The following is a 13,929-nucleotide window of genomic DNA, read 5'->3' as shown; positions in this document are numbered from 1 at the left end:
CCCCCTCATCCCAGAGACCAATCTAGTGATCTTTTGCTGTACCACCTCCAATACAAGTATATCCTTCCTCAAATATATAACTGCATACGGTACTCAGGTGGAATCTCACATTGCAGCAGGACATCCTTATTCTTGGACTTCAATCCCCTTGCAATAAAGGCCTGCATGTTATCTGCCTTAACTGCTGATTAGTGTGCATTGACAGGTTCCTTTCTGTGTTCACAGGCAATTTGTTGACGCTTGTGGGCAAGCCTTGATTGTAAACGAGCGTTTGATCAAGGAAGATCAGATTGAATATCAAGAGGAAATGAAGGCAAACTATAGAGAAATGGTTCGCGAGCTGTCCAAAATCATGCAGGAGCAGGTGAGTTTGACATGGAGCAAAATCTGTCTCATGGAAACCTCCTGTATTCCTAGAGGACTTATATTTTCCCCAGTGCACTTACTTGTTTTCCCAAAGGCAATGTTGCTTCAAACTCTAACTCAGAATGATCGGAGATTAAGTATTTGATTGTAAGAAGATGCTAACATACCGTGTTGGAACTCTCTGGGCTCTGTTAGAACACAGAAGCATTCACAAATCTATCAAGGTCAAAAGCTAGATTGCTTCATCACCCACTCATTCAGTTTCCACATTCAGATAGAATATTTGCCTCATCCTGTAAATCATAGAGCAGTGAAGGAGGCCATTCAGCCCACTGTGCCTGTGCTGGCTCTTCGAATGAGCAATCCAATTGGTCCCACTTCCCTCTGCTCCTTCAACATAACCATGCCGATTTCTCCTTTGCTTTAAGAGGAAACACAGTTGGGGATGTCGGGAGCAATTATCACTGGCGTTTGTTGTACCTGTCATTCTTATAAACCCATTTTCTGAAAACCTCTGTCTTCTAACCTGCCAGATCGCACATCATTCAAGCAAATTCAGGCTGTGTGCAGTATGCAGGATTACTGTCTCTGTGTGCCGATAGCCCCAAAACCAAGAATTACCTTGGCATCGCAGGTTAATCTTCTCTAGCACTTGTGTGTTTCAGCCAAATCTACTTGATTCATTCAGGTTAACCTGCCTTTCATCGTGTGTTCTTTCATTTTGAACGCAAGGGTCAATCGACATTAATGGGCAGAGAGGTCATGGGAAAATCTGGCATCCAGAATAAACATGAGTCAATGTTCTTTGCAAATCAGTTGCTATTTGGCACGAAACCTCATAATTCTTGTCTGTAAAGGAGTTTATAACTATTTGATTTTAGCATTAAGGTAAGTATCATAGAATTCGGACGTATGATGACTCCAGATTGAAGAACTTTTACCTTTCTCCTCTTTCTAGAGGGAAAAAAAGATGAAATCTTTTACTTGCCTCTTGCAAAATGGTCTTTTATTCATTCTGTTTCTGTATGGTAAAAGTTACTGAATGCCAAAAGAGGGGGAAAAAGCTGTCCACAAACTCTGCATTGAATGATCAGTGGTCCCATCTCCAAATGTCTTCAGGCCGTGTGTCATTCAATCCTGGGCAACCATTGTAAACCACGGCAATTTGACTCTCCAGTTCCAGATTTATAAATGCACTGGGGCTTCCAGTTTCTACTGAGCACAGCCCAGCTCCTCTTAATTCCATGTTTTTTTTTGTGGGAATCTTTAGGCCTTTTCTTTTGAGTGCTAAGGCAAGTGCAATTGCAAGTTGTATTTGCATTGGCAGGTCCCTGGAGTGGAATTCTTTTCACACCTTCACAGCATAATTCACAATTACCAGGAATTTTTTTATTATTCGTCACGGGATGTGGGCTTCGCTGGCTGGGCCAGCATTTATTGCCCGTCCCTAATTGCCCTTGAGAAGGTGGTGGTGAGCTGCCTTCTTGAACCGCTGCAGTCCATGTGGTGTAGGTACACCCACAGTGCTGTTAGGGAGGGAGTTCCAGGATTTTGACCCAGCGACAGTGAAGGAACGGCTGATATATTTCCAAGTCAGGATGGTGTGTGGCTTGGAGGCACATTCCCAGGTGGGTGGTGTTCCCATGTGTCTGCTCTCCCTGTCCTTCCAGGTGGTAGTGGTTGTGGGTTTGGAAGGTGCTGTCTAAGGAGCCTTGGTGAGTTTCTGCAGAGCATCTTGTAGATGGTACACACTGCTGCTACTGTGCGTCGGTGGTGGAGGGAGTGAATGTTTGTGGGTGTGGCGTCAATCAAGCGAGGCTTCTTTTTCCTGGATAATGTCAAGCTTCTACAGTGTTGTTGGAGCTGCACTCATCCAGGCAAGTGGGGAGTATTCCATCACATTCCTGACTTGTGCCCTGTGTTTGGTGGACAGGCTTTGGGGAGTCAGGGGGTGAGTTACCCGCTGCAGGATTCTTAGCCTTTGGCTTGCTCTTGTAGCCACAGTATTTACTGATGGTGGAGAGTAGGCTGATGGGGCGGTAATTGGCCAGATTGGACTTATCCTGCTTTTTGTGTAGAGGACATACCGGGGCAATTTTCCACATAGCCGGGTAGATGCCAGTGTTGTAGCTGTACTGGAACAGCTTGGCTAGGGGCGTGGCAATTCCTGGAGCACAGGTCTTCAGTACTATTGCCAGAATATTGTCAGGGCCCATAGCCTTTGCACTGTCCAGTGCCTTCCGTCATTTGATATCACATCGAGTGAATCAAATTGGCTGAAGACTGGCATCTGTGATGCTGGGGACCTCTGGAAGAGACCGAGGTGGATCATCCACTCGGCACCTCTGGCTGAAGATTGTTGCAAACGCTTCAGCCTTGTCTTTTGCACTGTTGTGTTGGGCTCCCCCATCACTGAGGATGGGGATATTTGTGGAGCCTCCTCCTTCGGTGAGTTGTTTAATCGACCACCACCATTCACGACTGGATGCAGCAGGACTGCAGAGCTTAGATCTGCTCTGTTGGTTGTGGAATCGATTCGCCTTGACTATCGCTTGTTGCTTATGCTGTTTGGCGTGCAAGTGGTCCTGCGTGTAGCTTCACCAGGTTGACACCTCATTTTCAGGTGTGAAGTTACAGATTGTGGTTGAGTATGTGGCCTGTATAAACTATTTTTTGCTCGCGGTAATGTAAAGGGGCCAATTTGTTTGTGCCTTGTGCGGGACTTTTGGGATCCTGCACAGATTAAAGGGAACATTGCTGTATCCTGTTCTTTTTTGAACATATTTTTGCTTTTCCCAGGAATACCAGCGATAATCTTCCTGCATAAGCTCCATGATGTCACCGCACTTAGTACCGAAGGAATATTAAACTCACAGCTTCCTTGCATCTGTGGGATTGTCCTCTTGGTCTCCTATAGATGTCATGCTGGAAGTCAGCTTGGTTAAAGGGACTCAGGTAGCAGGAGTGGGGTTAGTTTGGTAGCTTTCAGTGTTTCATTTCTTAATGCAAATACCAACGTACCCTGCTTAGCACCAAGCGTACAGAGAAAAAGACACCCCCAAGGTTTTTGACAGACCCAGTTAATTTAAACAACAGACCTCTTCTGGGAGCAATGGTAAAGTTATCACCGGTCCCAGGTTGCCAGGTCCTAGTCTCTGAGGGTTATTGTTTTGGGGAAAGAACAAAATGGTTTTCAATAAATTCTCTTCACTCTCTGATTGGGATCGAGTCAAAATTCTGACTGGCAGGTGTGGGAAATTTTGTAATTTAAGCATAAAAATGATAACTTTGCTGCGTCTTTTCCCAACATGAGTGGGTCATCGTGTCATAGGGCCTTCCATTTAAGAGTGAGATGAGAATTTTCTTTCCTTTGAGGTTCATTAGTCTTTGGAGTTCTCTTCAACAGCGAGCAATGGGGGCTAGGCCATTGGATATGAAGGCTGAGTTAGACAGATTTTTGATCAACAAGTGAGTCGAGGGTTATGGGGGAACAAGACAGAAAAGTGGAGTTGAGGCAACATCGGATCAGCCATGATCTTATCAAATGGCGGAGCAGGCTCAAGGGGCTGAATGGCCTATTCCTGCTCCTAGTTCTTGTGTTCCTGAATGAATGACCATTTAACAAAGCAGTCAAACTATAACTCTTGTCAAGTGTCCTGGTTCGTTGAGTGACCTTCATATGTTTTCCTTGTACCCAAACATTACCATTTTTTAACCTTATTTGCTTCAGTCATTTACATCAAAGTTTGCCATACTTCATTTGGCCAATTGATTATTCAGAAGTAAAAGCAGAAAATGCTGGAAATATTCAGCAGGTCAGGGATCATCGGTGGAGAGAGAAACAGGTTGCAGACCTTCAGAACTCATTTAGCTGTCTTGTAGATTTAAAATGGACCCCAAAAAGAAAAGAAGAATCTATAAATTCAAGAGTTTTGATGAATAATAATGGTCGGAATGTAAATTCAGGGAGGCCTTGTGGTGATGACCCTGCCCCTGAGCCAGAAGCTCTGGGTTCGAGTCCTGCTCTGGGACTTGACGGCTGACGAAGGCGCGTTCGTTCTGCGGCCAGACAGGTTGGGTATCAACTTGTAAATCCTCCCAATATTCCAGCGGCAGGCGGTAAGAGTGGGAGCCATGCTTGATGTGGAGTGGCGCCTCTCAAGCTACAGCCTCTGGTGACCTGTTCTTTGGAAAAACCTAGCTATGGTGGTAGACATAATCACGTAATCGCTCCACCACTGGCGGCTGTGCTTGAAGTTGCCTTGGCCCCAAGCTCTGCAGTGCCCTCCCTAAACCTCTCCATATATCTCTCCTCCTTTAAAATCTACCTGTTTGACTGAGCTTTGAGTCACTCGTTCTAATACCTGCTTATATGGCTCAGTGTCAAATTTTGGAAAGAAAAGAAAGACTTGCATTGACATAGCGTTTTTTCACAACCACTGGACATTTCAAAGTGCTTTACAGCCAGTGAAGTGCAGTGCCTGATGTAATGATGGGAATGCGGCAGGAAGCTCCCATAAACGGCTTTGTGATAATGACCAGTTAATCCACTTTAGCGATGTTGATTGGGGAATGAATATTAATCAGGACACCAGGGATAACTCCCCTTCTCTTCAGATAGTGCCAGGGCACCTCTGATAGCACAGCACTCCACCCCCACAGCACTGTACTGGAGTGTCGCCCTTGATTTTTGTGCTCAAACGCTGGGCTGGGATTTGAACCCGGGACACACCCACAGAGCCACAGCTGACATTTAATGATCAGACAAAATGGCTGCGGATGGCTCCTTTAAAGCACCTCGGGACGTTTTTGCCACATTAAAGGCGCTATATAAATACAGGTGCTTGTTTTGGAATCTGCTCAATTTCCCTTGAAATAAAAACTGGGCTGTTTCTGTGACGAGGATTGCCAGATTTACTCCTGAGTGGCGAGTTCAAACTCTCCCCTGTTGGGTTGCGTGGGAAAAGATGTCAATTCTGGAACTGAATGGTGAGGCCTGTGAAAGGTAATGACTGGGTGTCGAGTACAGAATGGTGCCGAACATTAAAATCTGCCAAGGATTTGGCACCTGAGACTAGAGACAGGGTGTTACTCCCTCTCCTCCACGTTATCAAGCCCTCTGGCTGGAATCCAGTAGAGCATGTTAACAGCGGTCTGTCTTGTGCATTCCAAAATCGGGAGTTTCTCCTCTCAGCTTGGAGCTAGAAGCAAATTTGCCGACAACATTAATGAGGACAGCGCCTCGATTTTGAAACATCTCTCCGTCACCTTTTTTTTAAGGAGTCCTTTGTTAAATTTCCATAGAGTTTTACAGTGCAGAAATAGGCCATTCGGCCCAGCTGCTCCATGCTGGTGTTTATGGTCCTCGTGAGCTGCCTCCTACCCAACTTTGCCACACCCTTTCAACAGAACCTTCGATTCCTTTTTCCCTTGTGCTTATCCAGCGTCACTTATCTCTCATGTTATTAGCCCTTTCATCCCAGGAATTAAACTTGTGAACCTTTGTTGCGCCCCCTCTAAATCAAGTATATCCTTTCTTAGGTAAGGAGACCAAAACTGTACACTGCACTCCATGTGTGGTCTCACCAAAGCCTTGTACAATGGCAGAAAGACTTCTTTAACTTTTTACTGTAACTCTCGTCAATAATAGCAAACATATCATTTATCTTCCTTGCCATACCTGCGTGTTAACTTTCTGTGATTCTTCTACAAAGATCTTTCTGAATTCCAACACTTATTATCCTCTCACCTTTTAGAACATATGCTGGTTTTCTGTTCTTTCTACCAAAATGGATCATTTCACATCTCCCCATGTTATACTCCATCTGCCACCTTTTTGCACGGTTTCTATCTCTTTCCGACTGCTTTGCATCCTCCTCGCAACTTCCACAAATCTGGATATATTATCCTTGATCTTCTCATCTAAGTTATTGATATGCTTTTTAAATAGCTGAGGCCCTCACGCAGATACTTGCAGCACTCCAGTAGTTCCATCCTGTCTTCCTGAAAATGACCCATTCAGTCCTACTCTGTTTTCTGTCCATTAACCAATCCTCTCGATCCATGCTAATACATTTACCCTCAATCTCGTGAGCACTAATTCTGTGTAACAGCCTCTTGTGTGGCACCTTATCAAGTGCTTTCTCCGAATCTAAATACACCACATCCACTTGTTCCCTGTTATTTACCATGTTCGTTCCATCCTCAAAACACTCCAATGGATTTGTCAAGCACAGTTTCACTTTCATAAAAGCACATTGACACAGCTTGATCTTACTGTGATTTTCCAAGCACCCTATTATCACGTCCTTAATAATAGACCCTAACATTGTCCCTGCTATTGAAGTTAGGTTAACTGGCCTGTAGTTCCCTGTTTTCTCTCTTGCTCCTTCCTTGAATAGCGTGGTTACATTTTCTACCTCACTCCCCACTGGGAACTGTTCTAGAATCTAGGGCGTTCTGGAAGAATAAAACCGATGCATCAAACATTTCTACAGCCAACACTAGAACATAGGCCACCTGGGCCAGGGAATTGATCGGCTTTTAGTCCCATCAATTTCTCCAGTACTTTTTCTTTCCTAATATTAATTAGTTAATTACTTTTTCGAATTACCAGGGAACTTGGTGAGCCTAGAAGGACACAGCACATTTGGTCATTAAGGTCTCTGGATTTCCTTATTCTCCATTATAATTTTTCATTTCTCTGCCTCTCTAATTTAATTTTTAAGTATAAATAAGCAAATTGTCGCATTCAGCCATGCCATGCCCAGGAACATTGGTATAGACTGGCTTCTTCCCATAGGCAGAGAGGGCAAATTGACTGGGAACACTCGCTTACACCTCCTAATAACTAGCAAAGTCAGAATCCCAGAAGCCAGTGGCTGTCTTCTCCATCCTGGCTGAGGATTTTATTTGGCTTGGGGATGTGTCGAGTGGAGGAAGTGAGACAATTGAGACACGCAAGGAAGAACTAACTTTTTGTTTTGACTGTTTGACATTGGTCAGTGATTGTCTTCCCATCAAAACATGGCAACACCTTCAACTCCTTTGTGTGCATTCCCCAATTCCCTTTGTTTTTTCTCTTTAGACAGATAAAATTTTGATGGTCACTCTATGGTCAAAAGATGATTTTATCACAATAATTGATGTTTAGTGATTTTTCTCTTTATTATGAATTTCAAAAGAAGAGCATTTGGTATTATAGCATTTGGGAATAATTGTCCTCCAGGTATCTATCGAGCAATTTGAGAAGGCCAGATTAAGACTGGTCTAAAATGTAACAGGTACATTGTATTAAGTAGATTCTTTTACTAAATGTATTAATTCTGAATTCTGCATTGCTAATGTAACTGCAACCTATCTTTGCAATTTCATCAAAGATTTGGGCAGGAAAGACTTAATTTATTTTTTGCCGCCCCCCCCCCCCCCAAATTATAAAAAAGAACATTGAACAAATGTATTATGATCATACCCCTCCTCGCAGGACATTTTAATGATCAGAACGTAGGCACCCGAAACTCAATTTGTACAATTTCCTGTATCTCAATAATATAACATTGCTGAATCATGTGAAAATGAAAACTAACCAGTGTATTTTCTCATTTTCTATTTCTCTGAATGCTGCCTTCATGTAATGTGAGCAGATTGGATGGTAATATCATAGTTGTGAACTCGGGAAATGCATGACATCAGTGTGTGTGTGTGTATGTGTGTATGCGCAGCATACTGAGAGTTAATCTATAAATTGAGTTACGCTTTTAAGAGAAACTTGGTGCAAATGAAAGAAACCTTCGCTTGCTGCTCACTTACGCATTTGTGAAAATTCCCCGCTGGGCTGTGCTCCTTTTCTTTGTGTTTTTTTTAATGTTGTGCTTTTCTTGTTAAGATGTCACCAGAGGATGACGGAATGAAGATCAATCTCCTGCCTAACTCGTATCACATCTTCAATGCAATCAGCGGAACTCCAACTGGGACGACTGTTCAGGGAATTTCCAATTCCTCCTCCATGGTTTAAAAGTTCACAAGCAGAACGTTTTTCATCGGCATATCAAATCATTCCTGCATGTATTCACTCAGGACACTTTGAAAACCCTTAAAAATGGGATGCGGGAAGAGTTCGGACTAAGTCGTGACACCCAAGATAATGAAGCCAGCTAGGTCATGGAGCCAAAGGAAATCATGTTTGCACATTTTAAGCTCTGCTTCGGAGAATGCATTTGAATTTTACCAGTTCTCTGAGAAGCTTTGCTAGTCTGCATTTTATTGTACAGTTTTTAGAATTCAGTGTTGGAATTGGGTCCATGGCTTTGCTATAAGAACCTATCTTAAAAATATAGACTTTGTATGTTTAATATATTGGAAAACAGGGAAATAATGTTACCATCAATATTTTTGCTGTTGGTTTACACTTTACCTGTACATAATTATTATAAAGATGTTAAAATGAGGGGTGGCATAAGGAAGATATATTTCAGATAGGATATATATCAAGCGCAACAAAGCAGCAACATTTGAAATTATAGTTTCCATTTATTAAAAAAAAAGAAATGGTTGAGTATTATAGATTCTATGCTGGTTTACATGGGTTTATATAAAAAAAAGGACAGAATTTTGCGGTTGCAATACCCTCGGATTCAAATTCAAACTGTCTTGTGAAAATACTTATGCATGTAGCTTTGTCATTTTTCACTGCTGGATTTAGCCCTGGTGGTGATGCTGGTATTCTGTCACAGTGCATTAGTGAGCCTGAATGTAAGATGCATTTGTAATTATTCAACTGTACAGTAATTATCTGTGCTCGGTTCGTCTGATCACCAAGTGCGTGTAGCTTGCTGTACGCATTCAAGTTTGTAGTACAGTATTTTCATGACGTGCTATGTTGAATAATGTAGAAATTTCACCAGAGACCAGCTTTATAGCTTTGCCTTCAATAAAAACAAGAAAGCGTTGGTGAGGGAATGTGGGACTGGGATACCTTTACCTTCTCCCGCAACACGTACAGTATATTTTACAAATGTGCTTTGTTTATATTCCTGTACATAATTGAGTGCAATATTGATCATTATGCATTATCCCAGATGTATACAGTCTTTGTCACATTTTGATTTATAGAATGTTACATAGCGAGCGTCCTTTTTTTTTGCCAAAGTGACAGGATATTATCAGCAATCACTTATCATGTTTTCTTTGGAGGGGGGGGGGGAGCCTTTAACTTAAATCATTTTCCCATTGGATTTGTTTTGAAAAGCTTAATGAGATTTTATATTTTGGGGGAAAGTCAAAGTTTTTAATATTATTTAAACTGGAACTGTTGTCCTGCTGTATGTAAATTTAAATTTGTTCTCTTGTACAACTGTAATAAGTTCAGCTCATTTGTTTTTCTGCCGTTTCGTTTTGTATATGTGTGACCTCAGGCCTGTCCGATAAAAGCAGGTTCCGAAGTTTCTTTAACTTCATCGTTTGCTGTTTGGCTGTTTTCCGATTTATTTTTGCATTCCCTCATCGTTTAATGATTGATTTAAATTGTTGTTGGAAGAACTCTGAACTCAGTCGGGGGTAGCTACTGCTGGAAACGGGACACGATTTCTTCCTTGGATGGTATTCAGCTGTTCCAATGTGGACCTAAGGATAGGTACTTAAAAAAAATGTGAATGGTGGGAACTGCAGATGAAAGGGGAGATTAGGGTGTCCCCATACATATCACTGAAAGCTAGCGCTTACATGCAGCAAGATGTACCGGAATGATACCAGAACAGAGAGGCTATAACTACCAGGAAAGATTGAACAGGCTGGGACTCTTCCTCAACTAAAGAAATGACTGAGGGATGACCTGATAGAGGCCTTCAAAATTATATAAGAGTTTGAGGCGGTCGACATGGAAAGGTTGCTGCAATTTGTGGGCAAGACAAAAACTAGGGGTGATCAATGTAAGATATTTACTACTAAATCCAGTCAGAAATTCAGGAGAAACATCTTTACCCAGAGAGCGGTGAGAATGTGGAGCTCCCTTTCGCAGGGAGCGATCAAGGTGAGTAGTATTGATACATCAGAGGGGAAGATAGATAAACACGAGGGAGCAAAGAATAGAAGGGCATGCTAATAGGGTGAGATGAAGAAGGGTGGGAGGAGGCTCGTGTGGAGCCCAGATACCAGCATGGGCCAGTTGGGTCAAGTGGCCCATTGTCATGCTGTACATTTACATAGATCGCATTGTGTAAGTCAACCTTTGAAACTTCAAAAAACCCGTCCAAAAATCAGGGTTGACCGATATGCCAAGTATAAAATGTGACTGCCTGCGTTGTTGCAGGAGAATCTATTTATGCCCATGGGCTGCCATGTGCGGTCTGTTCTCTCTGGGTGTGCCTTAAACTCACATGAATCCTCTTGGCAACACTGCTCGTATCCCCTGCTTGATCTCATGCGCTGACATATAAAGCAGGTATAACCCTAAATATGTATCTCTGAGCTGAAAAATTGAGGCCTACTCTGAATTTGAGTATAACCCTAAACATATTAGCTGAAAAATGGGGTGGGGGGGGGTCAACTTATATGCCAAGTATAGTAATAAAAAATGCATCTTGGCCAAAAAATAGAACAAAAGGAATATTCGTCCCCTCAAGCCTGCTCCGCCATTCAACAAGGTTACAGCTCATGATCTTGTGTTTCGATTTCCACATTGCCATCCAACTCCAATAACCTTTGATTCCCTTGCCTAACAAGAATCTATCTACCTCTGCCTTAAAAATATTCAATGACCCCGCCTCCACCACCTTCTGAGGCAGAGAATTCCAAAGTCGCACAACCCTCTGAGAGAAAAATTCTCCTCCTCTCTGGCCTAAAAAGGTGACCCCTCGTTCTGGACTCACCCACAAGAGGAAACATCCTTTCCACGTCCACAATGGGATTGCCTTATATGCCTGGTCAACTTGTATGCCTAGACCTACGCTAAGTATCTGGTGTTTTGTAAGTGCATGACTCAAGCTAATGATGGTATCGTTAGGACAGGAACTACAAGCCAAAAGGGTTATAATGATAACAAACAATATAAAAACACAGACATTAATGTAATCATTAATATATCTATCTCAATTTCATGAGTTAACAAAATTAATAGAGATAATTTCATAAACTGAAGGATTGGAGGCCTCTTGTTTCCTGGTGAAAGACATCAGCGCACTTGCCGCTGTCTCCCATACACTCGGCTAAACTTTACTTTTTTTTCGCAAATTGTGCATATTGTGAGGGAAACGGTCTGTAACGTGAAATACACCAAAAGGAAATAATGGGATTAGGTGAAGGGAATAGATAAATCATCTTACTTTAATAACAAAAAGGAACTGATTTTATTTATTTATTCACGAGATGTGGTATCACTGGCAAGGCCAGCGTTTATTGCCCATCTCTAAGTGTCCTTGAGAAGGTGGTGCTGAGCCACTGCTGTGAGTGCAGCTGAGTGGCTTGCTCGGCTATTTCAAAGTTCAGCCACGAGTCAAAAATATTATTGTACGTCTGCAGTTGCATAAAGTCCAGAACAATCTGTTAGTTTCCTGGTCACCATTTCTTATTCTCGATTTTTATTCCAGATTTATTCATTGACCAACTTTAAATTCCTCAACTGCAATGGTGGGATTTGAACTTGAATCTACCAGATCATTAGTCCAAGCCTCTAGGATTACTCGTCCGCTAACACAACCATTACCTGATAATTACCTAATCAGGTTGTGGTAAATGTGTTGACCATTTGTGATTTAACGTTACTTAAAACCACTTTGCATAAAGTTTTTAAAAATCTTGCATTTATTTAGCACCTTTCCTGACTTCAAGTCATCCCAAGATGCTTTTACAGGCAATGATGCATTTTGAAGTGTTGCAAGGTAGGAAAATCTGAACCAAATGGAAACTTGCAAGGGTCATCAATTTAACAGTATTGAGTCAAGTGCAACCATAACTATGTAACCATACTTAAGTTATTACTGGATGCAGACCTAGGAAAAGAGATCATTAAAAAATTTTTATAACACAGCAGTTGATAAAGGCTGAATTATTTAAATCCCAGAGGGAAACTTGAACAACTGTCATAACCTATATTTTCAATTATGTTTGAGATGCAGCTCCGAATTCAGGAATAAGACCGCCAAGCCTCGAGGCTTTTATATAAAACTAAACATTTATTCATTTAACAACAAATTAAATACACATTGACAAATTACAACCATAACTTTTAAACAAATCCCCAAATGAATCACTCCCAGGTAAATCTTTACCAAGCCAACAGTAACCCATTGACTTTAACCAGACACCAGGCAAAACACATTTAACCTTGCAAATTCAAAGTGAGGTTCCTTTCAATTTGCAGGCATAGTTGTTGGCTTACAGGCTGTTTAGATCTTACATGCCTCTGCCCTGCGCTCCCAGACTCTTTTCTGTTTATACCTTGCTTCCCCTTTGAATGTAAATTTTCCATTGTATTACTAGGTTTTTAAAATTTTACCTCTCCTAACAATAATCCTTTCATTCCACCAATTTTATCAGTAATATAAACACATTGCTTGGCGTCTCCCAGCTAGATGCAAGATTTTACCCATTCTTTTGAATGGTTTATTAAACTAATGCAAATTTTACTTTACCTTTTACTCCTTAAGTTTATCTAATTAACATCTCAAACTATGATACATGAAAGCACCCAGACTAGCTGGCTTTAATCCAGTGAAGACACACACAGACATAGACCCTACTACGAGTCTAAAAATAATTTCCAATAACATTATACACATCAATATCTCTTCATGACAAAATGTCCTGAACATCTCTTCATGACAAAATGTCCTGAACAGGTACAGAAAATAATCAGAAAGACAAATAGAATGTTGGCCTTTATATCTAGAAGGCTAGAATACAAGGGGGTAGCAGTCTTGCTTAAACTGTACAAAGCCCAAATTAGACCACATCTGGAGTTATTGTAAGCAGTTCTGGGCACCACACTTTCAGAAGGATATATTGGCCTTCGATGGAGTGTATCTTAAAACCACGGTTGATGGGTTTTTGTGGCACAAGGGTTATCAAAGCTACATGGGGCAAAGACAGGTATCTGGAGAAAAGAACTGTGACAAACATTTTTTCGAGTTGAAGTATTCCTGCTCTTTAACAATCAATCTGTTATAATTGCTGTAACTCTGTGGATAATGGGAAGCAAACGTTCCAATTCTCTGACATTTTAAATTTGCGGCCCCCAGCAATTCAGCATGTTACTTGCCATTGCACCAAATTGCACCAACCCAACAATGTGAGAAATTGCCCAGGTATATCCTGTCCACAGAAAGCAGGACAAATCAAATCCCACCAAATAGCGTCCTATTCAATTGTCAGCAAAGAAATGGAGGCAGTTGTTGACAGTGCTGCCAGCAGCATTTACCAATAGCCTTCTCAAAGGTGCTCAGTTTGGATTCCACCATGACCATTTGGCTCCAAATCTCATTTCAGCCATTGCCAAAACATGGACAAAAGAGTTGAAATTCCACAGATGAGGTAGAAGTGAATCCTCTTGATGTCAACGCAGCATTTGAC

At 41.7% G+C, this 13,929-nt stretch overlaps 1 protein-coding gene across 4 annotated transcripts in view; it reads left to right on the top strand.

Annotated features, from left to right (window-relative positions):
* The window catches only part of dock9b (dedicator of cytokinesis 9b), a 298,109-nt gene extending 288,293 nt beyond the window's left edge, over positions 1 to 9,816 (top strand). For all 4 annotated transcript variants that reach the window (XM_041198638.1, XM_041198635.1, XM_041198636.1 and 1 more), the window contains exons 52-53: positions 226 to 364; positions 8,252 to 9,816. In XM_041198638.1, coding sequence (XP_041054572.1) covers positions 226 to 364; positions 8,252 to 8,380 — 268 coding nt within the window. In that variant the 3' untranslated portion in view covers positions 8,381 to 9,816. The remainder of the gene's footprint in view (positions 1 to 225; positions 365 to 8,251) is intronic.
* Positions 9,817 to 13,929: the final 4,113 nt, after the last annotated feature.

The sequence above is a fragment of the Carcharodon carcharias genome, chromosome 11 (genome assembly GCF_017639515.1).
Source record: "Carcharodon carcharias isolate sCarCar2 chromosome 11, sCarCar2.pri, whole genome shotgun sequence".
NCBI lineage: Eukaryota > Metazoa > Chordata > Chondrichthyes > Lamniformes > Lamnidae > Carcharodon > Carcharodon carcharias.
The sequence above is the reverse complement of the archived record's forward strand: the minus strand, read 5'-3'. Positions and strand labels throughout refer to the sequence as shown.